Here is a 23,528-nt window from a genome sequence, read left to right as displayed (position 1 = left end):
TCCATGGCTCCTTGCCTCCCATTTCTCTAATCTCCTCCTGCTCCACAACATTCTGAAACATCAACCCTCCTCTAATTCTGGCCTCTTGAGCATCCCCAATTTTAACTGTTCCAGTCGGTGGCTGTGCTGAGGCCCTAAGGTCTGCAATTGCCTCCTTACTGCCTCTGCACCCCTATAGCTCTCTTTCCTCTTTGAAGAGGCTCCTTAAAACCTATTTGTTTGACTAAACTTTTGGTCATCTGTCATTACATCTTTTTCTGTGTCAAATTTTGCTTTATAATGCTCATATGAAGCACTATGGGATGTCTTATTACATGAAAGGTGCCATATAAATACAAGTTGTTGTTGTTTAGGGAAAGGAAACCTGTTTCTTTACCCAGTCTTGCCCCTATGTGATTCCAGTTCCACACCAATGTGGTTGACTCTTAATTGCCCTCTGAAGTTAACTAGCAAGTCACTCAGTTGTATCAAACCACTATAATATTCTGGTTCAACAGGTGGCTCACCACCACCGTCTAATGGCATCTAGGGATGGGTGATAAATGCCATTCTTGTCAGTAATGCTCACGTTCTGAGAATGAATTAAAAGAAACTACTTGACATTATAAAGGGGAGGAGATAGTTAACTTAACGACAAGCTGTTCACAGTGCCCATTTTGAATATTTCTATATAGATTTTAATATAAATGGAAAAATAATGCTTTTAAAACTAAGCACAGTTTATAGGTTGAAATTATGAATTGACAGGTATAACAAACAAGCAAAAACCCAATTTTATGGGTCATTCCCATCAAGTTAGTTTTTTTAATGTACAATTGAGAGTGGTAGGGACTAGAATCATGCATACTCTGTTCCTGATCTCAACCAGATGGACACGGGCAAGTGCAAGTTGGAAGTCAATCAGCTCCCCCAGCGCAGCAAAGGAAAATCACAGTCACCTCTGGCCACGCTCAAATACCTCTTAGCAGATAGCAATAAACTAACATTGGCAGATGGCTGGATTCAGGCCTGCAGCACATTCCCCTGACTGTGAAAGATGTGTAGGGAAGAGGGACAGGGAAGGAAAACCATCAAAAAAACTGAAGCTAACAGTTGAATTGATCATTTGAAAGTGTGTGTAAGAGAATGGATGAGCGGAAAAATGCACAACAGTGTTCGAGTGAAAGATACAAAAAGCGAGTTACTCTAAAATGTTTCCTGTGCTTTTGCATTATTTAACAAGAGGGAGTTTTGCAAGCTGACAATATTATAATAAAACAAGTCCAACATACCTGGCTGTTTGAACCATTTGGGAACTTTACTCGGATCAGCTTGAACTGGCCTAGAACTTGCTGCATTTGTCACAGGCTGTTTCTTCACTTCATCCTCTTCCTCTCCCTTAGCAGGGGGTTGAAATGCTGCTTCGGAAGTCAATGAACTAGTTGAAGGGGTTGCAAGTCTGGGAATACAGCTGAAGGGGATAGAGAATGAATCATTAGAAACTGCACAGAACTTGGACACCACTTTCAAGCTTAAGAGTCCTTTCAGACCCATGCAGGGTTCTATCAGAACCCAACCACCATGAACAAAGGGGATTTTGTGACCCAGAGGTAATTAGCTAATCAGAGAGTCTCAAAGCTGCAGGGGTTAAATCAAACAGACAAAAGCCAGTACGCTAATCACAATTTGCTTCCCGCCTGCCATCATTTCTTCAGCTGCCTTGGTCTTTCTATCTGATCTGGCATGACACCACATGCACGTCACCTGACTGTTGACAGCATTTGATGCTCCCCTGCTAAAAGACTTCCTGAGAAATACAAGCAGGAGGTCCTGTTGAGTGGACTAGGAATTGTTCACAGTTTGACTTGCACTAAACATACTTGCTGTGGTCTTGTGCTGTGAAGAAACAAAAGTAACCTTTGATGCACCCATATTTATAAGGTGGTTTTGATGCAGTTGTTATCCATGGTACATCAATGAAAAACCTTTAACTGCCAAAGGTGTCAATAACAAAGCAGCAAGAAGCCGATTTCCACACTCTAATCCTAAGACGATGCTGATTCTCCAACTTGTTTGTTGTAAATGTGGGTTTTGTTAACCCACAGCTGCCAACTTAAGTGTTCTATTGAGAAAGAAAGGACAAGAGTGTAACTCACTTGTCTCTGGTTTCAGGCAGATTAGCCGGCTGCTGTGAAGCAGGGCAGCACTGATATCAAAGTTCTGGAAGAAATAATCTATTGTGAACTCTTCTAATTCCCAGCTGAGGACCACTGGCAACAAAATGGTCAGTGTAGAATTTGAAAGAGAGACACAAGGAGAAACAAGTTCCTTTTTTGAGCAGTGAAACAAATCTCTCCTCTTTTTTTTGTTCAAGTATTTCACCATCCCCAGCTGAGAGAATCAGTAAAAAGCCCATTCCAGGCCTCTGGCAATGCAGCTCTGAAAAAAAGCCCTGCTGGAAAATTAACAGGACGGGACTCAGGAATTGCTTAGCCTTCACTGAATGCCTCAACCAAGAACCTACATACTCTTCCTCTTGTCTTCCACACCAGCGCACCACTCAAGACAACCATGAACCTAAAAAAAACTAGAATAATGGACACTGGAGTAAATAGGGCTCTGCATGAGGTTCTAAGTTATTCTGAGGACAGCGCACCATCACAATACCACAGCCACAAGCACTGAAAATATATATGCCAAAGAAATGATGGATAACCATACTGAATGTCTAGAATATATTTCCGATTATTTTGTATAATTCACATGTTATATCCCGTTTCTGGCCAGTTGTTTGTCAAGTGAGCTGATGATACAGGAGAGGGGGTGGTTATACCTAAAGGCGCAAACCCAAACAAAGACAATCTGCACAGTCTGAGTAGTTTATGCAGACTATGTGGTTATGGTTAGACAGGAAAATGGTGATACAAGTTACATAATTTACAAAGTGTTAACAGAGAGCGGTTAAATGGCTACAATATAATTAAAAGGCATGATACTTGTGGTGAAGCAATAGCCCCATCCTACTTATAACATTTCTGTTTTTTTACCTTTAGGTTCAAGATGTAATTTTAAAAAAAAAAATGCAAGTTTTTGGATGTTTGGCTTGAAGTAACGCACAAGTACTGTCCTGTCTAAAAGTACAAACGTTTGTGGGGGGTGTGGGTGGGGGTGGAGACTTCTAGTCAACCCAGCCCTTTAAAAAGTCATCACATGTCAACCACATTAGAAAGTCTCATTATCAAAATATTGAAATAAAAACAGAAAATGCTGGGAAAACTCAGCAGGCCTGACAGCATCTGTGGAGAGAGAAACAGACTCGAAACATTAACTCTGTTCCTCTCTCCACCGATGCTGTCAGGCCTGCTGAGCTTTCCCAGCATTTTCTGTTTTTATTTCAGATTTCCAGAGTCTGCAGTAGTTTGCTTTTATCTTAGTGATTAAAATGTTGAAGGTGTGTAAAGTTTACAGACGCAACAGTCACTAACAGTTGTTCTTGGGGCCAAATAAGTTAGAATCATACAGCACAGGAGGCCTTTTGGTTCATCTTGCCCTTGCCAGTTCTTTAAAAGAGCTATCTAGTTAGTCCCACATCCCTGTTTTTTTCCCCTCCAGCCCTGCAATTTTCTCCCTGTTTTAGTTATCCAATTTCCTTAGAAAGTTGCTGTTGAATCTGCTTCCACCACACTTTCAGACAGTGCATCTCAAATCATAACTTGCTGCATTAAAATTCAAATTTTGCCAAATATCTTAAATCTGTGTCCTCTGTTTACCAACTCTGCAGCCGTGGAAATATTTCTTACTATCAATTTTATCAAAATCCCTCATATTTTTAAATGCCTCTATTAAATTTCCCCATAACCTGCTCTGCTCCAAGAACAATCCCAGTTCCTCTAGTCTCTCCCCATAACCAAATTCCCTCATCCCTGGTACCATTTTGGTACATCTCCTCCGCAACCTCTTCAAGACCTTTCAACATCCTTCACAAAGTGTGGTTCCCAAGACTGCACACAATACTTCAGCAGAGGTCCAACCAATGATTTATAAATTGTTTCCACTTGAAGTGTGTGCAATCAAATGACACAGATTTAAGGTAATTGGCAAAAGCACTAGTAGAGTGATGAGTGGAAACTTTTTTTATTATATACACATTAAGTTATGATCTGGAATGAACAGTCTGAAAGGCTGGTGGAAACAGATTCAATAATTTCCAGAAAAGAACTAGCAGAATACTTACTTCAAAGGGAAAAAATATATATTCAAAGGACAAATTATGGATTGGAACAACTTGCATTTAGAAAGCCCATTTGAAATAATAAAACTCCCTAAGCTGTTTAAAAAGAGCTACATCAATGAAAACATTTTTGACACTGAGCCACAGGAGAAATCAGGTCAAATGACCAAAAGCTGATTCAGAGAGGTAGGTTTTAAAGGAGAATCTTAAAGGAGGAGAGGAAGGTAGAAAGGTTTAAGGAGGGAAATAGACTGAAGGCAGCTGAAAGTACTGCTGCCAGTGGTGGAGCAATTAAAATCAAGGATGTGTAACAGGTCAGAACTGGAGGAGTGTGGAGATCTTGAAGGCTTGCAGGGCTGAGACGACCACAGAGACAGGGAGGGGAGAGGCCATGGAGGGATTTGAAAACAAGGACAAAGGTTTTAAAATTCAGTGTTGTCGGATGGAGAGCCCGTGAAGCTCTGCGAGCACAGGGCGATGGTTAAATGAGATTTGGACAGAATTAGGGTACAGGCAGAGTTTTGGATGAACACAGGTTTATGGAGAGCGGGAGATGGGAGGCTGGTCAGCCTGTTCAAGTCTAGAGGTAACAAAGACATTGATGAGGGATATAGCCACCGCACTTAAAGCAGTTCTTTCACAGCTGCTTTCTGAAACACCAGTTTTAAGTTTGAAGATGAAATCGTATGTAAGGTATTCCACGAACAAACACAATGCATTTTTATACTGAATGCTTTCTAATATCCCAATTTATTTTGAGGATGAATTCCTCTGCATAGGTTGAAATGTAAAGCTTCTTTTCTGGGCTAATTTTATTTTCCTATTTGATTGTAGCCCTGTATCATAGGTGACTATTTTTAAATGTAGCCCTTTCACCCTTTCACTTTTAAGATCAATTGGCAACTGTGGAAAAGCAAGTTGTTTATAAAAGTATATTTCGTTATGAGTATTACTTGTTAGAAAAATCAGCTGGCTGAAAAGAACTGACTGCATTTTTGCCTTGTACTGAAACAATTGAATACCCTGACACTTTAAACCATGATAAATATACTCAGCTCAGTGTCCTGTAATAATATGCATTCAACATCTTGCACAATTGAGCATTAATATTGCACATACACATAATCAACTTCAGTTTGCGTGGGTTACAAATTCCAACCAGTGTGTATATCAGCTGCCCAGTTATAAAAACAAAGAACAAAACAACATTTAATTGTTTAACAGCAAAATTACCAGTTCATTGTGGACCTGAATAATGAAACGGAAGAGAATTACTTATGTCTATAGCATTAGGAATAATGAACATTCATTCATTTTTAATTTCTGATGGTTTAATTGTTGCAAAACACAGTATTGCTTAATTATTGGGAATGAGTTTGCAAGGTTCCGGTATGTCACTGATGACCAATTAAATATTTAGGATGAGAGACTCTGAGTACACCTACTGCAGATGCAATTTGCATGTTGTATATTTCACAAAGTATTTCTGGAGTCTGATAAGAAAAACACAGGACTTGGTGGACTGTTCCCTACTGGTAGATCTGGCAATAAATAATATTGTAACCTCCATTTCAATTTGCTACTAAGCAAACATGTGATACTTCATCATTCATTGTTTGTCAAGGCATCCACTTTGTCACAAGTAATCATTCCTTATATTTCGATAATGCTGTAGATATTTGAGCTAATTACTTTACACTTTTATTTAACAAAATGAGTAGTGACTAAGATAAACCATTCACTAACTTTTAAACTTTCTAATACCATAATATTCTTCACCTACTGAGAGCAGTTAAAGTTAAATAACATTTGCTTCACAACCTGCACAATGCACAGCTCCTTACCCCAGTGGAAGACAGTAACATCCCATTAGAAGGTACTCAATAAATGGGTGATAATAAATACACAAGATGCAACTTACTAAGTAAGGTGTGGGGGAAGAGAGAAAAAGAGCGAGGGAGAGAGAAAGAGGAAAGATTAAACAAGCATTAGGAACAGTCAGCATGAAAAATGAGTTAGAAAACGTGAGCAAAAAATGTTCGCAAGTGCACATTTAGCTCAATATGATTGGTCTCTGGCTCAACCATTTATCCAATCATTCAAGGGAATAGCAAGTTAGCAACCAAGTTAACCTGCTAGCAAATGACTTGTGATATTATGAAATATATTGTACTTATGTATCTACTTAGCGAAGTAGATAAAAAGATAGAACATTCACAGAATCTTATTTTTACAAAGTACAATGTAAATATTTCCACAATTATCCACAGGTTCACGTGCAGATCTAAATCCAAATTTGGCTGCACTGTAGGTACGAACCTGGTTACAGTGAGGTCTGCCTGGGACAGAGAGGTTGGAGACTTCAAGAACTCTTCACGTATGTAGCAATCTTACGTGGAAAAAAATTAACAGAAAACATTAACCAACTTAATATTTCAGCAAAATGGTATTTGATTAGAAACGGATGCACCTTATGTAAACGGGGTCATTATCAAACATTTATTATATATTTATTTATTAGTATCTTAACATGTAGGGAAATGCAGCATCCAATTCACTTTTGGCAAGGACCCGCAAACAGTGATGAGTTAATGACCAGATAATCAATGCTTGTGGTTTTGGTTGAGGGCTAAATATTTTCCAGGACACCAGAAGTCCTCTCTTGCTCCTCAAATAATGCCACAGAATCTTGTACCATCACCTCGGTTTAATCATGTCCCATCCATAACATGACTTCTCCAACAGTGCAAGTGCAGAACTGCCAGGTCTCAGCTCTGTATGTCACCATCAAGACCTTATAATTTAGGGGATTGTAGACATAAGCCAAGATCACAATTATTGCAAATGATTTGTCACAGAAACTGAAAATTGTAGGGCAGTTGAGGGGAGGATTCAGAATTCACCGCTAAATAAGTGGAAAGCTTTTACTTACAATTTTGATTCCATGCAATACTCAAAGAGGTGTGAGGCTCCAGAGGAATGAATTGTCAGACTGACTGAGTTTACAAGGCAGAAGCATTGAAACTTGTAGGGTTTAAATTTCACTGGCCAGCCAACCATTTGGGAATTGTCTTTAGTACAAGCAGAACACCTGACATCAAAAGGTCTTCCAGACTGTGCAAAACAGGGTAGCTCAGAATAAGTGGGAACAGAGTTAGAAAATGGTAGCTTGAATGGCCTGGTGATTTTTATTTTTTAAAACTGTGCTGGTGGGGAAGAAACTGCACTCTGACAAATCCTAAGATTCCCACAATTTTTAGTTTCTGTGACAAGTCAGTTGCTTCAATTGTGATCTGGGCAATGTCCGCAAATTCGCAAATGATAAGGTCCTAATATCAGCCAGCTGTTACAGTAACATGCAGGGCTGAGACCTGGCATTTCACGTAACAAATCAATGGGAATGGTTGTGCCTGTAAACATCCTTGTAGCATCCTACACTGTAGCAATAACAAATGCTTGGAGGAAGACAAAAGTACTCTCTCCTAGCTGGAAATGGCGTCTAAGGTGAAGGAGGACAGAAAACAAGTAAGTATACCCATCCAATTTTCTATCCTCTCCTGGAGTTTGGCTCCATAGGTGCTGGTAGCTTTCTGGTACCTTGTTCACCTGGCCAGTGTGGCAGCTGAGCTTGATCCATTCCGTAGCTGGCAAGGATAAATTGTATTCTAGTCTTGGTTATTTGACCAAAAACGTCAATGTGAGTTTTAAGCAAGAAACGGTGCCTCACAATCGTGCCAACTTTTACATTTTAATTCTCAAGGCCTGGGATCCCATTCTTATGAAGTCTGCACTTTGCATACTTCCCAGCACAACTCATTGGATAGTTATCATCAGTGGGAGCCCTGAATGACTTTTACACTCCTGGGTGTCGAGGTGAAACGTGGCACCTCAAACTCAGTGTTTTGGCGATGATCAGCTAACTCGCTCGTTTGGCACACCGCTCACTGGACTGGAGGAAAAAAATAAACTACCAAAACAAATTTTTTTTTGAGTGTGTGGTAGTTAGGTTGAGTCAGCACACATAGGTAAAAATGGCACTCGTGTGTCAAGAGCATTTTATCTAATACAGTAGATATCTGGAAATTACACCATTTTTTCCTCCATTTTTTATGATCAGTTTATCCTTGGCAAAAATAATTTTACTTGCAGTAAGTGCAACATTACAGTTGTCATTGGGTTTGTTGTTTTATTTCTTCACCTTAGATATGTGAAAAACCAGGAAATTATAGTGAAACTATGTAATATTGTACTTAAGACTTCTGGTACAATACGTCTCGGTGAAACACCCTTTTGCTGTCTGTTGACTTCACTCACTCTAGGCCCAGTGCAATTAAGGTACATTATTTTACACTCTAAGCTGTACAGTGCAACCCATAAAATGTTACTCATTGGGTCAGAATTTGCTACAGTTCGAATGACACATTAATCATTTATCATTGTTTGTAATAAAAAACCCCCCAGCAATTTGTGAAGTTAAAGAGCTGGGCCTTCAGCTCCAGTTCTCCATAAACCATTAGACGATTTGTGTCACCGCCTTGCCAGCCTGCCCAAAACAGACAAAAGTCCCTTCTTGCCGTGGCTCTCCTATTGAACATAATGGCAATCATGAAATTGCTGGAATTACGATGTTAATTCAAATAATTACTGCTGTAGCCACTTAGTATTTAAATGTCGCAGGGGACTTTGTTAATGATGTGAGGATGTTTAACTGATGTTATGGTGCTGACATGACACTCAAAATTGGAAGCCTATATATAAAAAAAGCTGTGGAGTCGCATTCCAGTAGGTATTGAATTGTTCCTGTTTTATTCTTTTTATCGGTCTCGGAAATCTTTATGTCCCAGTTTTTCCATTCATCTCCTGCTATTGTCAGAATGCGATCATTTTCAGGATGCAAAGCTGTTTAGACACACGCAATTGAAAATTAGAGAGATTTCTTTCAGAAAATAACATTTTGGATTCTTTGTTTATTTGTCCTTTGGATGTCAGTATCACTGGCTAGGCCAGCATTTATTGCCCACGCCTAGGTGGTGCTGAGCTGCCTTCTTGAATCACTGCAGTCCATGTGGTATAGGTACACCCATAGTGCTGTTAGGGAGGGAGTTTCAGGATCTTGACCCAGCAATTGTCCAGGAATGGCGATTTGATTCCGTCAGGATGGTGTGTGGCTTAGAGGGGAACTTGTAGGTGATAATGTTCTCATGCATCTGCTGCCCTTGTCCTTCTAGGTGGTAGAGGTTGTGGATTTGGAAGGTGATACTGAAGGAGCCTTGGTGAGTTGCTGCAGTGCATCTCATAGATGGTACACGCTGCTGGTGTGTACTGGTGGTGGGGGGAGTGAATGTTTTAGGATTGAAACAGGTGCCAATCAATCAGACTGCTTTGTCTTGGATGATATTGAGCTTCTTGTGTGTTGTTGGGACTGCTTTCATCCTGGCAAGTGGAGAGTATTCCATCACACTCCTGACTTGTGGATGGTGGACAGGCTCCGGGGAGTCAGAGGGGGTGAGTTATTTGCCACAGGATTCCTAGCCTCCGACCTGCTCTTGTAGACACAGTATTTATATAGGTGGTCCAGTTCAGTTTCTGATCAATGGAAACCCCCCAGGATGTTGATAGTGGGGGATTTAGTGATGGTAATGCCATTGAATGTCATGGGGAGATGGCTAGATTCTCTCTTGTTGGAGATGTTCATTGCCTGGTACTTAAGTGGTGCGTAACATTTGCACCACACATCAGCTCAAGCCTGAATGCTGGCCAGGCCTTGTTGCATGCAGACATCCCCACATCTGACCTTATGATGGAGGGAAGGTCATTGGTGAAGTAGCTGAAGATGGTTGGGCCTAGGACACTACCCTGAGGAACTCCTGCAGTGATTGGGCTGAGACGATTGGCCTTCAAAAGCCACATCCTTTATGCTAGGTATGACTCCAACCAGAGGAGAGTTTTCTCTCTGATTCCCATTGGCTTCAATTTTGCTAGGTCTCCTTGACACCACACTCTGTCAAATGCTGCCTTGATTATCAAGGACAGTCACTCCCGCTTCACAGTATACATTATAGAATAATTTGAAACATGATGTGGTAGGTGTGGCATGCATGGGAGAAGAAGGGTGACTTTGGCCTATGGTTCCCAGAGCTCTCCTCCACTGCTACTAAGGTTTTCCTTGCATCATTTCTGGGTCTGCTGTAGACTGAAAGACTGACTACCATGATTTGACAACAATTCCCTTATCATTGCATCATGTGATCACCAGAATGGTAGAAGGTAATAGATGGAACTTTATCGCCCAGCAATTCTTACCTTCCAGTGAAAATAATGGGGTACCCACTGTTTCACATTTTGATGGATGGGGCCACTGGTACTATACTTCATAGGTCTTAATTGTTTGCACATTTTGCACACATACCCTCCTATTCACTCGTTACCATCTTAAAGACCAATACAATTCCCAGGCACAACTGGGTTATTTCTGCTTGTTCTTTTTAATTGTTTTTTTCACTTTCCCTTTGCAACATTTTTCTTTTGCTCTACTCTTTTCTTTCTATTACTCTTTCTCATTTTAACCAAATGCGCACTATTTTCTTCTCTATCGGTTTCTTTCTCTAACCCTCCCCTTTCTTTTGATTGTTTAAGGAGAAAAGCCATTGGGCACATCCTTCATGAGGTCCAAGATGCAACATCGACGTCGCTGCATTATCCTGTTGATGGGGCAGTAATTTGCAGTCATTCACCTCCCTTTTTTCCGTAGCCCTGCAAATTTTTCCTTCTCAGGTAATAATCTAATTTCCTTTTAAAAGCCTTGATTGAACCTGCCTCCACCACACTCTCAGGCAGTGCATTCCAGATCCTAACCACTTGATGTGTGAAAAAATTTTTCCTCATGTCGCCATTACTTCTTCTGCCAACTACCTTAAATCTGTGCTCTTTGGTTCTCGATCCTTCCAATGGGAACAGTTTTTCCCTATCTACTCTGTCCAGACCCCTCATGATCTTGAATACCCTATCAATAAGCATCTCTGCTTACAGAGAGATGGTGAGAGGATAAAGAAGTTCAGTTTACCTCTCTCTCCTGTCTGTAACACTATGTCTCGACCCATCATGATTTCGAATACTTCTATCAAGTCTCCTCTCAACCTTCTCTTCTCCAAGGAAAGCTGCCCCTACTTCTCCAATCTTTCTACATAACTGAAGTTCCTCTTCCCTGGAACCATTCTCGTGAATCTTTTCTGCACCCTCTCTAATTTCTGGCCATTCCACACATGCTGCATTCATCAGCCACTTCATTCTAAGCAGACGGCAGGCAATGCCAGCAGAAAATGCAAGTTTGCAACTACTTTTCTGAAACTTACTCTGACTGGACAGCAGCTGAAGTTACTTTCTACTTGATGTAGACATTGGGATTTATTAGGTCTCTACTATGTTGTCCCTCTCCCCTGTTTCTCTGGCTCCAGAGGACTGACTTAATATTTCATGTCTGCCATTTAACTCAAACATTTGGAAAAAAAAGCAGCCACTGCTTAAATTATTTTTTGATGCTTGAAAATGACATCATGTGAGGGGAAGTGTTTTACAACCATTCTGAAGACAGAAATTTCAAGGGTGAATCTGCAATAGGAAAGCTCCATAAAAGGTATAGTTTAACTTAACTATGCATATAAAAATGTCTGGAAGTACATATGGCTGTCAGAAACCTTTTGGTTTATAGGCTTGTAACACTCTACCAGGAAGAAGGGACATCACCACAAGACGAAGGTAGCAATGCATTTTTTAACCTTAGGGCTCACTTAACACAACCCAGGCAAAAGTCTATAATACATCAGAAGCAGCATTTTACCTATGTGACACCAGTGCTAGCAGCATCGCTTCCCAGACTTGCACAGCCAGTTGAAATCTGAAAGTAAATGTGCTAGGAGCTGCTAACCCTGGCAGCTGGGAAGACTATTATTTTTGAACTGGATCTTCTTGGAAGCTGACTTCAATGAATGTGCCAAGCCTACCTGCAGATTGCCACTTGCTGCGAGGGAACTGGCAGCTCTTGCCATGGTCCTGCATGCTATAAAAGCAGCATAAAACCTTTTCTTTAGAAAGCTGCCAATGTGATGTCAAAAGAGCTGCGGACTAATCATGGTTTCATTTTATCGAGCTTGAACATTCGTCTTGAATTTTGCGGGTCAATCAACAGTTCTGTAAGTGAACCTGCCTGAATACAATGGCCTTTTTTCATACAATGCTGTTAATTCAAGCTGGACATCAAATAGTTCGAGACTGTGAGGATGGGGAGAACAGATAAACACAGAAAACACATTGTCTTTTATATAAACCTTTTACTGACACCAAAAAAGGTAACAGGTAGAACAACAATAGGGGCTGAATCCAGAAGAAATTATACTTAGAGGGGCAGCAAAGACGCGTAAAACAAAATCTCTGAAATGCTAAACGGAGCAAATAAAAATAAGTAGGATTATGTTACTCACCCATTCTGACTTCAGAACCGAAGTGGACAAGCGCTGCAGGAAACAAGTTTGCCTGAAGCAAAAAGAACAAAGAATAGTGATGAATCTCTACAGATGGCTGTCATTAAGTTCTCACTGAAGTTAGCTAAAGCTGAACAACCCAATGCATCAGCCATGAAACAGCAGAATCAAATACTGAACAGACTCTCTCTTTCATGACCTAAACCTGCCAGTAACACTCTTAGATCACTGCTAAGACTGCCCACAGATGCTGAAATACTGTCATCTAACAAAGCCAAAATTGAACATGGAAAAAATATACAATCCAAAGGGGAAAGTATTCAAATTTTACATAACTCAGGAAAGAAAAAGAAACTTGCACCTAAATAGCATCACATCAGGGCACCTTAAAGTGTTTTACAACTAACAAAATGCACCAACTGTTAAGTAGGCATATGTGGGAACCAATTTGTATACAAGCAACTACAGCAACTGAATGACTAAATATTACATTTACAATGCTGTTGGGCAAGACACTGGGAGAAATCCCTGCTCTTTTTCAAATGCTGCCATGAGATACTTCACATCTACCTGAGTAGGTAGGCAGGGCCTGGTTTTAGGGTTGCCGACTGTGATTAAACGTATTCCAGGAGGTACAGCACATGACTTGCCCCCCACACTCCCACCATTAGTCGGCCAACACATCTATCCTTGTGACGTACTGCCTTCCTACGTCACTTGGAAAGCAAAAAGACTCATTACCCTATTGGATGATGCTTCACTGTCAGCCAAACAGCCCTTTCCCCCCCTCTATATGGTAAAGAGGAATGTTCAAAGAAAATTAAAAAAATATATTTTTTAATGTCCCTACAGTATTTCTTCTGGACAGCACACAGCAGTGTCCTGGAGATTGATCTTCAATTCCTGGAGGGCTGACAACCCTACTCGTTTCGACATCTTATCTAAATAATGACACGTCTGACAAGGCAGCATTCCCTCAATACTGCCAACCTAGATTACATGCCCAAAACTCTGGAGTGGTCACAAGCAAATTCAGGGATAAAGACCAACATTCTCTACAACAAGTCTTTGTACTCAACGTGGTAGAACTGTGCAAGCGTGGAATTAACAGCCAATACTACCAAAAAGGTCAACTGGTCATTCACCTCACTGCCGTTTGAGAGATGTTACTGGTGCAATGCATTAGCAAGGTTTGCTTATTGAAGTCAGTGTGTTCTGTATTTCCTGTAGAACTCACTTTGAGATATTTCAATGTGAGAAGTCATTATATAAATGCAAGTATTATTCAGGCATTTCCAAACAAATACCATTTACCTGAACTAGCCTACTGATTTTAAATTTACAACCTCTGCCTATATTACTTTAAGAATGATATAACCTGAAGACACTGAACAGGCATGATCAAATACAGTGTTGGCTGCTCACATCTGGCCCATGTACCCTATTTGTAGCTTCCAGACATATGGATTTACTGCAACTCTTTGCATATATCTATTAAACTCAACATAAGGTATCACTAGAATGCCTATTTGCAGGTACCTCTTCATGTTATTCAGCTCGAATAACTGATTGATTTGCTTTGAGTGAAGAAAAGGAAGGCGTAATACAGAGCTTTTAATAAATCATGAACCATCTCAGTTTGTTCGGCAGGGGAGGGGATAGGGACAGTGGTACAGTAAAAGTTGTAGTTGAATTCCTGAAAATTGCGCCTTTAAGTGAATCATAGGTTCCCATAGGAATCAATGTTAAAACTGGAGTTAAGTTCCTTCGGACATTTCTCACTCAGAAAAACCAATGTACAGGTTAAAATACTGTACCGCACACTACTGTGCATTCCTTACAAAATAAAATAAATTGCTAAATAAAAAGAAATACTGTAAGGTTAGATACTTTAGGACCTGTCTCAGCAGAAAAAAACTAAAACATTATAAGTTGAAATGCTGTATATTCCTAAAACCCTACATTCATTAATGAAATAATCTTTAAAATAAAATACATTAAAAAAAATATACAAGTACAGCATACTGCAAATGTAAATAAATGTAGAAAAACATTACAATCCAGTCACCTGGTTTTGGATTGACCAGATTCCATCTAGTGGCAGGCGTTGGTCAGTGCAGGTAGTAGCTGAAGTCCCAGGATTTCAGCTGCGAGCTCAGAGCAGGAATGGGAGCGAGAAGAGGAGCAGCTGAAGAAGTCCCCAGTGGTGGCAACAGACAATGTACTTTAAATGAAAGAATCAAGGGTGGAAACAGGAGCTGGGGCAAGAGGGACTTCAGCAGTGAGGGCAAGAGGGGAAGCACTGGGCCACATAACAGGAAGTTTGTGGCAAACGATATATTGTGACTACTTTAGTAATGACATTAAAGCGAAACAACATTAAGTGAGTCAACGTTTTTTTTATTCATTCATGGGATGGGGGAGCTGCTGTCTAGGCCAGCATTTAATTGCCCTGGAGAACGGAGTGACATTGGGCATTTGAGTGTATGGGCATTTAAGAGTCAACCACATTACTGTGGGTCTAGAGTCACATGTAGGCCAGACCAAGTAAAGACAGCAGATTTCCTTCCCTAAAGGACATTAGTGAACCAGGTGGGTATTTACAATTGTCAATGGTTTCATGGTAATCATTAGACTTTTAATTCCAGATTTTTGTTACTGAAATCAAATTTCACCATCTGCTGTGGTGGGATTTGAATGGGGGTCCCGAGAGCATTACCCTGGTTTCTGGATTATTGGTTGAGTGACAATACCACTACGCCAACACCTCCTAGGCAAGGAGTTACTGTAATTGAAACATGAATCTTGAGGATTCTCAAAAAGCAGTTGGGTCCTGGTTAGTTGTAACCAAGGATGCTATACAGGGATCCTCTGCAGCATTTCAACTTCAAAGTTCAATTTCTTTTTATTAAAATTATCAGGGGAAAAAAATCCTGTAGCTTTAACTCTTGTTACAGGTTGTGCCAAACACATGACATTCTTACAGGCAACATTCCACAGCATCCTCGCTACTGAATCATAGACAAATTATTCATTCGTGTCAGCGTAGCGTACATTAACTTCCTCCTTAAATATAACAAATCATTTAACTTCCTCTTGCTTCGCATGTTTAGGTTATTATATGTTGGTTATCATCATCATCATCTGAAGCTTTGGAATCTGAAGCATAAGAATGCAAGAATTAATCAATGGGGGTTGGGGTTTGAGTGGTGTTAGGGGAAAGAGAGGTTGTGTTTCTTCGCTTGTTTCTTCAATGAGCCAGATGTCACGATTCATTCTAAATTAAACCATATCCTGCTATTACATTTTTAATAAACATTTATCTTACACAGTCTGATTTTGGATCTGGCAATCGTCCAATTCCTCCTGTACTGCAACTTAAAATATAGCAATAAAACTCTATATTAAACAGGGTAATTGGCAATGTTTGAAATATATTTTTACAAATTATAAGCAACACTAAAAGTCCCTAGATAAATGCTACAAACCAACAGGTAGCAATCAGAATCTCGATTGCTAACCCTCTCATTAAGGATATTTCCTGTCAATTAGTTCCCACGCATTTGTTTTCTGCCCATTTGGCACACTAAAGCAGTACAGCATGAGGGTCTAAAAACACGATAATTCTGGCACATCAGCTACTGTCCCAATCAATAATACTGCATTGTTTAGAGTCAGCCGACAGACGTAACTTGGCATTGCTCCCGTCACACTACATTTTGAGATTCTCAAAGACATGAACTTCGTACAAAAAGTATGCTTTACTTGGACTTTATTTCAATTCCTCCTTAACTTTGTTTTTGTAAAACATGGTTTTAAAGTAAATCAACATACAAAGTCTGCTTTACATTGTCTCTCTCCCCTGTGTCACTGCTGATGACCAATCATCCTTACATACAATCAGAAAAAAAATCTATATTTTAAAACAACTACATGTCTATTAGGTATATAAATAGTCGTTTGGTAGCACAGAACTTGAGTATTACTGAAAAAAAAGAGACATTTTTTGTCAAAGTTTTTTTGCCTTGCACTCACCAGGACAATTCGCAAGAAAATACTAATGTCAGGGGAAACAACATATTTATACTGTATGAAAAGAAAGTGCTGATTGGTTGGCAAGTGGACTCTGATTGGTGGGGAAACCCCAACATCAACTAAACATTACTTAGTAGACAACACTAAATTAGAGAAAAGATATTCCTTCCCTTAACCTCCTAACATGATCCAAAACCCATGCTACATTTATACATTACACTGTACTATCTGCAAAATTGTACTTTACAAGAACCAATCCAAAATTACTTCCATCCTCTCCTCTCCTTATCGCTGAGACGTAACACCCAGTGTTCATTGTTTCCCTCAGTCTTTTGGGAATCCCCAAAAAACTTCTAGCAGCAAGGCCTACTTTGGCGACTCCTTCTCCCAACCACGCCAAGGCAAATCTTCGAGTGTCCTTAAATCTCTACAGGTCCTCTTCAGCCAGAGGACAAGTTCCACAAGCATTCTGCCTGGTGGCTAATAGAGATCAGCCTTCATTTCCTGCTGTTCACAGCAGCTACTGCTTCTCTATCTCTCCCACTCTCCAGGACACACTATCATTTTCTCTGTCCAGAGTCTCTGAGTCAGTAAGTCTCCACACAACAAAGTGAACTGCTCCTTAACGTGTCCAGATGTGAAAGCTGGCACTTGGGTTTCAATAGGACTTGACCTGGGTCCCTGGTTTCCCCTGGCAACCAAGTCACATAGGCTTATTGTCAGGCAAAACTAGTAAGAGATCACATGCCCCTCTCTATTGCTCCATTTTATTTAAAACATAACCATCTCATAGAATCTCACAGTTGCAACATACAGAGTTGTTAGGCATAAAGAATGTAAGGGCAAGAGCATATAATAACTGCCCCCTTTCCAGATGAAGACAAGAAAAAAAAAATGTGTTACCATAATCACTGTGGTTCCTGGAGAGCCAAAAATGTGATTTTAACCTGCACCGTATGATCCTCAGACACTCACCAGGGAGTGGAAAGCTGAGGGACAAGGAGCCCATGAGAAGCAAGTGGTTTCCCAGAGTCCAGAATAGCCATGGCAGCAAGTGTGCTCCCCAGAGTAAGCTAGCTACAAGCTATTCATCACAATGGCTCAAGATAACACCCCACTTCAAACTCCAGAGTCCTAGAAGTTGTCATCTTGTGTGTACATATACACGGTTATTACAAATTCAATTCTGCTGTAATTTCTTGTCAGGCTCAGTGCCAGTAACTTCAGTAAGCAGAGTGTGAACGATCATTCGATTGTTAAACCTTCTTTCATTCTCACTCAGACATCCCATATGACCTAACGTCTCTCAGCCCTGCCATACTGCAAATTCATCCTGCGAGCCAAGCTCAATGCAATTATCAGTATTGATATATCACAAAGTCCCCCTCACCGGCATAATCATAGGTCCTAACATGTGGCATTAACGCTACTGACATCAATAAATCTGTGGCAAATTCTACATTGAGAGAGGACTGGACTATTGTAAAACATCTCAGGCCAAGGATATTTTCTTCGTTGGTTCTCTTCAGCCACCAGAGTCGAACTTAGACACAGCAGTTTGACTGAACCCTGATAGACTAACCTGAACATTCATTATTCACACACAGTATACTATAGAAAATTTGAAAAGTGGATGAAGCTAAAGATAGCTCTGAATTCACAGGACTCTCCAGGTAGTAGGTCAGTGGGTGTTGGGGTGGCCCGGGGGGGGGGGGGGGGGGGGTGCATGGTGCGTGGTGTGTGTGTGTGTGTGTGTCAGAGAGAGTGAGAGAATGTCTATAACTGTGGATAAGCGTTGCTGCAGGTCTCATAAGGATTAATGGGGAATATACTGCATTAAATTTCAAATGATCAAAAGCATCCAGGTGGTCACTTCTACAGTTCTAGGCAGCCTTGATCCTTTCATAAATTATAATAAGCAACAAAACAGAATGGGATGAATATTATAATAAACCCTTTCACTAGAGCTCACTGTTACTATTTGACATTACCATTCAGTATATCAACATCCTGTTCCTTAGGAAATAATGACATACTTTGTCTTACAAGACACGTATGGAAATATAAGTCATATTTGTGCATGTATGAGTTTATAATTATTCAGCTATGGGAGGTTGCTATTTCAATTGCTGTATTTTTTTTTATATAAGATTTTTCCTTTGTGCGGTTGGGGACTACCAAAAACAGCAAAATAACTACAGTGACATGGCGCGCAATCATTCCATGTGTTGCCATGTCCGGAGGAAGTGTGTTGCGCAACACACTGGCTTGACCATTATCCCACCTCTGTTTCAGTTACACGTACGCAAGGTTACTTTCAGAGAACAACAATTAATCTAGCAGGTGTTAGTCTAAAGACCAAACCAAGTGATAAATTTTGCTTTTCCACTTCAGAATGTGCAAAACTGCTGTACAAAATGACAGCACAGTGTTGTTTTATCTTCAAATCCTATGAAAAATGACACCACACAAAAACTCTGAATGTAAATGTATTGAAAAAACTTTAATTTTCGCTGATACTGAAGGTAAATCGGTCTCTATTTGCCACAGAGTAGTCTACTCCTCTTAATTTGAAGTTGCTTAATATGAAGTAAAATCGAACAAAAACATTTCCTATGCTTTTAGTGAAATTGCCTAATTTGATGAGTAGAATAAAAAACTCTGAATTAACAGAGGTAGACTGTTGTTCATTTTTTTGTGATGCTTAAAGAGGTAAAAGAGAGTCTGATAAAAGAAGGACTTGTTTTTATTGTATCAGATCTCTCGGAAACTCCTAGAAGAGCTCCAAGAACACCAAAGTGCTTTGAACTTGGACTGGTTGTTTTTGCTGTGATTGGTTGACAGACAAATATTTGCCAAGACATCAGGAGAACTTCCTGCTCTTCAAATAATGCTACAGCACTTGAAAACAGTACAATAAGCAGACAGGGCATTAACTTAGCACCTCGTCTAAAGGAAAGCACTGTCAACAATGATAACTAAGTTCAAACTCCCAGTGTGGGACTCAGTAACAAATAGGCCACCAACTGTGCAAAGTCAAGTTGTGCTGGAGAATTGACCGCAACTTTGATGAAAGTAGCTAACATATATAGCATGAAGCAGCAGCAAAACTGAGTTTCCTCATGTAGGCAGACCTTGAAGAAAAACTTGACTCAACTCCAGAAGACAATTTACTGAGATCAATTATCAGCCAGTAACCCCATCGTCCAGGGGCTGACATAAAGTAACCGTACAAATTGAGAATAATTTCACACAGCAAACGCATGTCATTTGAGGAATAGCGCAAACACTCAAATTCAATTCAGTTATAGTCCTGAATAAATAAGAGGGTTTGCTGTTCAACTGAGATCATAATCTTTTAGAGGTTAAGGATAATGCCATAAAGGACAATAAATATCTAAAGGCATCTTACAAAAGAACAACTTATTGAGTTCATGAGCTTATGAACCAAAACAAAGCTTGAGCCATTTACCACTATCGTCTGAACCCAAAGACACACCCCTGTGCTTAAATTTTTTTTAAAAAAGTCTTCGTAATGCAAAAAGCAAATTACTTTACTCATCAAAGAAATCTGGAAACACAGGAGGCAAGCTAAGCAGAGTTGTAACTCCGCACAAAACCAGGTTCTCATGGCATAAAATAATTGTTAGTAGAGGAAAGCAATAAAAATGAGTATTGGGAAATAGTGTTGACAGATCAGCACCATGCCATGATAAAATGGCTCAAAGATAGGAGTTTAAATGTGCCTAGAAGGAATTATATGCCATGATGTTGAAATAACGAACCTGTATGCTTTTAAATAAGGAATTAATTCCAAGGAAAGATAAAGCAGAAAACAAAAGCTTAATACCGTAGAAGGCCTAGAGGAGTATAGAAAGTATGGGGATGAAGGAAAAAAGGAAATTAGGAAAGCAAAAAGAGGATACGAAAAAATATTGGCAGGTAAATCAAAGAAAAGCCAAAGATGTTTTACCAGTGCATTAAGAGCAAGAGAATAACCAAGTAAAAGGTAGGGCCTGTCAGAGATGTACAAGGTAACTTGTGCATTGATGCGGACAGGGTTCTCAATTCGCACTTTTTCTCTGTCTTCACAAAGGAGAGGGATGATGCAGACGTTCTAGTGAAAGAGGAGTAGTGTGAAACATTAGATACAATAAGCATAATGAGAAAGGAAGTACTGCAGGGACTGACATCCTTGAAGGTAGATAAATCACCAGAGTCAGATGGATTGTATCCCCGGCTGTTAAAGGAAGCCAGGGAGGAAATAGCAGATGCTCTGACGATCATTTTCCAAATGTCACTAGATGAGGCAAGGTACCAGCGGATTGGAGGTCTGTGAATGTTGTACCATTATTTAAAAAGAGTGCGAGGGATAGGCCAGAAGATTATGGGCCAGTCAGTCTGACTTTGGCGGTGGGCAAATTATTGGAATCAATTCTGAGAGGCAGGATAATCTGACACTTAGAAAGGCGCGGATTGATCAGGAATAGTCAGCATTATTTTGTTAAGGGATGATCGTGTCTTACTAACTTAATCAAATTTTTTGAGGAAGTAACAAGGCAAATTGATAAGAGTAGTGCAGTGAGTGTTGTCTACATGGATTTTAGTAAAGCATCTGACAAGGTCCCACATGGCAGACTGGTCAGAAAAGTGAGATTCCATGGGATCCAGGGAAAGGTAGTGAGTTGGATCCAAAATTGTCTCAGTGACAGGAAACAAAGGGTAATGGTCAACAGATATTTTTGTGAATGGAAAGCAGGGCTCAGTGTTGGGGCCCTTGCTGTTTGTTGTATATATTAATGATTTGGACTTAAATGTGGGAGGCATGATTGAGAAATTTGTAGATGACACAAAAATTGGCTGTGTAGTTGATGGTGAAGAGGACAGCTGCTGTCTCCAGAATGATATCAATGGTTTGGTTGAGTGGGCAGGAAAGTGGCCAATGGAATTCAATCCGGAAAAGTGTGAGGTAATGCATTTGGGGAGGGCAAACAAAGCAAGGGAATACACAATAAACAGGAGGATATTGAGAGGGGTTAAGGACATGAGAGAACTTAAAGTGCATGTCCATAGGCCCCTGAAGGTGACAGGACAGGTAGACAAGGTGGTAAAGAAAGCATATGGAATGCTTTCCTTTACTGAATGAGTTATTGAACACAAAAGCAGGGATATAATGATGGAACCATATAAGATGCTGGTTAGGCCACAGCTGGAATTTAGTATACAGAGGAGGCTGAGGGGTGGCCTAATTGAGATGTACAAAATTATGAGAGGCCTAGATAGGGTAGACAGGAAAGGCTTATTTCCCCTAGCTGAGGGGTCAATTACTAAGGGGCATAGATTTAAGGTGACTGGTGGAAGGATTAGAGGGGGCATGAGGAAAAACCTTTTCACCCAGAGGGCAGAGAGCGTCTGGAATTCACAGCCCAAATGGGTGACTGAGGCGGAAATGCTCAACTCATTTAAAAGGTACCTTGATCTGCACCTGAAGTGCTGTAACCTGCAGGGCTACAGACCAGGTGCTGGAAAGTGAGATTAAAATGAGCGGCTTATTACTTTTTTTTCCTCTTCTTTGGCCTGTGCAGACACGATGGGCTGAATGGCCTCTTTCTGCGTCATAACTTTTCTGTGGGGTTCTATCTGACTCAAAGCGAATTGAAGTGATACCGCTCGGCTTAAGCTGAAGCAACAGCAATTGTTATTGGATAAATGTATAGCAATTCAATGCCTTGTAAGCATCGTAGCATTATACAGACACAGAAAATAATGAGTAATCTTGAAAGTCATTGAAAATAACGAGATGCTCCATAAATTATAATTCATATATAAATCATTAACATCCTCTCATTATCATCAATCCCTGGTCTCCGGCAAAAGATCACTAGGTGTTTGGAAAAGTAGAAAACAGCACAAAGATAACTTATAGTTGGATATATTATAAAAATAGGCATGACATAATTAAAAGTAACACTACATTTACATAAGGTAGTGTTTAGGACAACTGAATCTTCTAATTGTGCCATCTTGTAGCTTCTGCTCATTGATTTGCTTTTCTGAACAAACTGATTTGCTGTTCCTTGCTCAAGAGCTGCATTTCTACCTGTTAGTTATTGAACACTCTTTGCAGATTTCAAACCCGGAACATTTTTTGCCATTACAAACTGTGCAGCCTCTAATCCTGGTGTAGTATAGAATTTAAAAATATATTGGAAATGACACTGGCAAGGGAATATTAATCTGATTTTACTTCGGTCCAGTAATATTAATGTGGTTCTGAAAGGGTTAAAACATGTCGCTTACACTGGTGATGGCTGTAGTAACTTATCTAATCAATCCAGTTTTCAAATATCTAGTAAATCCTTCAGTGCTAAATGAAAGATCTCTTGAAAAGGTAATGCTCTGAATGTGGCAAAGGGTTTCTTCCTTTCTTCTGCATTTGATGCTTATAGATTTAGGCTGTTTGTAATTAAAACCACTTGCGTGAGCTATCTTTGCTCATGCCATGGCTCAAAGATCAAACAAAGTAGCAGTCGCTAGACACCAGGTTTAGAGAAAAAAAACACTAAATGGTAAAGAATACTTCCAGCATGAATAAGATCCATTGATTTTACTTTAAATTAGCACAACAAATATAATGACACCCCCACCCTGCATCCTTCCATACCACTTACTTTAGTCAGCATTGTACTATTTTTTTGTAAATAACTGCAGGGCAATGTCAAACTCTTGATGTTCTCACCCACACCTAAAGTATGTGCTTTTCATTGACTTGGTGAGCAGGGGACATCTTTTGCAGATTGCAAACC

At 40.0% G+C, this 23,528-nt stretch overlaps 1 protein-coding gene and 1 long non-coding RNA gene across 4 annotated transcripts in view; one reads left to right on the top strand and one right to left on the bottom strand.

Annotated features, from left to right (window-relative positions):
* LOC144699875 (uncharacterized) overlaps positions 1 to 23,528 on the top strand; it is a 425,222-nt gene that overhangs the window by 104,918 nt on the left and 296,776 nt on the right. The window lies entirely within an intron of this gene.
* Positions 1 to 23,528, bottom strand: part of aspscr1 (ASPSCR1 tether for SLC2A4, UBX domain containing) — a 200,490-nt gene that overhangs the window by 3,914 nt on the left and 173,048 nt on the right. For all 3 annotated transcript variants that reach the window (XM_078571200.1, XM_078571201.1, XM_078571203.1), the window contains 3 exons: positions 12,688 to 12,739; positions 6,530 to 6,599; positions 1,272 to 1,450 (listed from right to left, as the gene is read on the bottom strand). In XM_078571200.1, the coding sequence (XP_078427326.1) occupies positions 1,272 to 1,450; positions 6,530 to 6,599; positions 12,688 to 12,739 (301 nt within the window). The remainder of the gene's footprint in view (positions 1 to 1,271; positions 1,451 to 6,529; positions 6,600 to 12,687; positions 12,740 to 23,528) is intronic.

This window comes from Cetorhinus maximus, chromosome 24 (genome assembly GCF_964194155.1).
Source record: "Cetorhinus maximus chromosome 24, sCetMax3.hap1.1, whole genome shotgun sequence".
Taxonomy (NCBI): domain Eukaryota; kingdom Metazoa; phylum Chordata; class Chondrichthyes; order Lamniformes; family Cetorhinidae; genus Cetorhinus; species Cetorhinus maximus.
The sequence above is the reverse complement of the archived record's forward strand: the minus strand, read 5'-3'. Positions and strand labels throughout refer to the sequence as shown.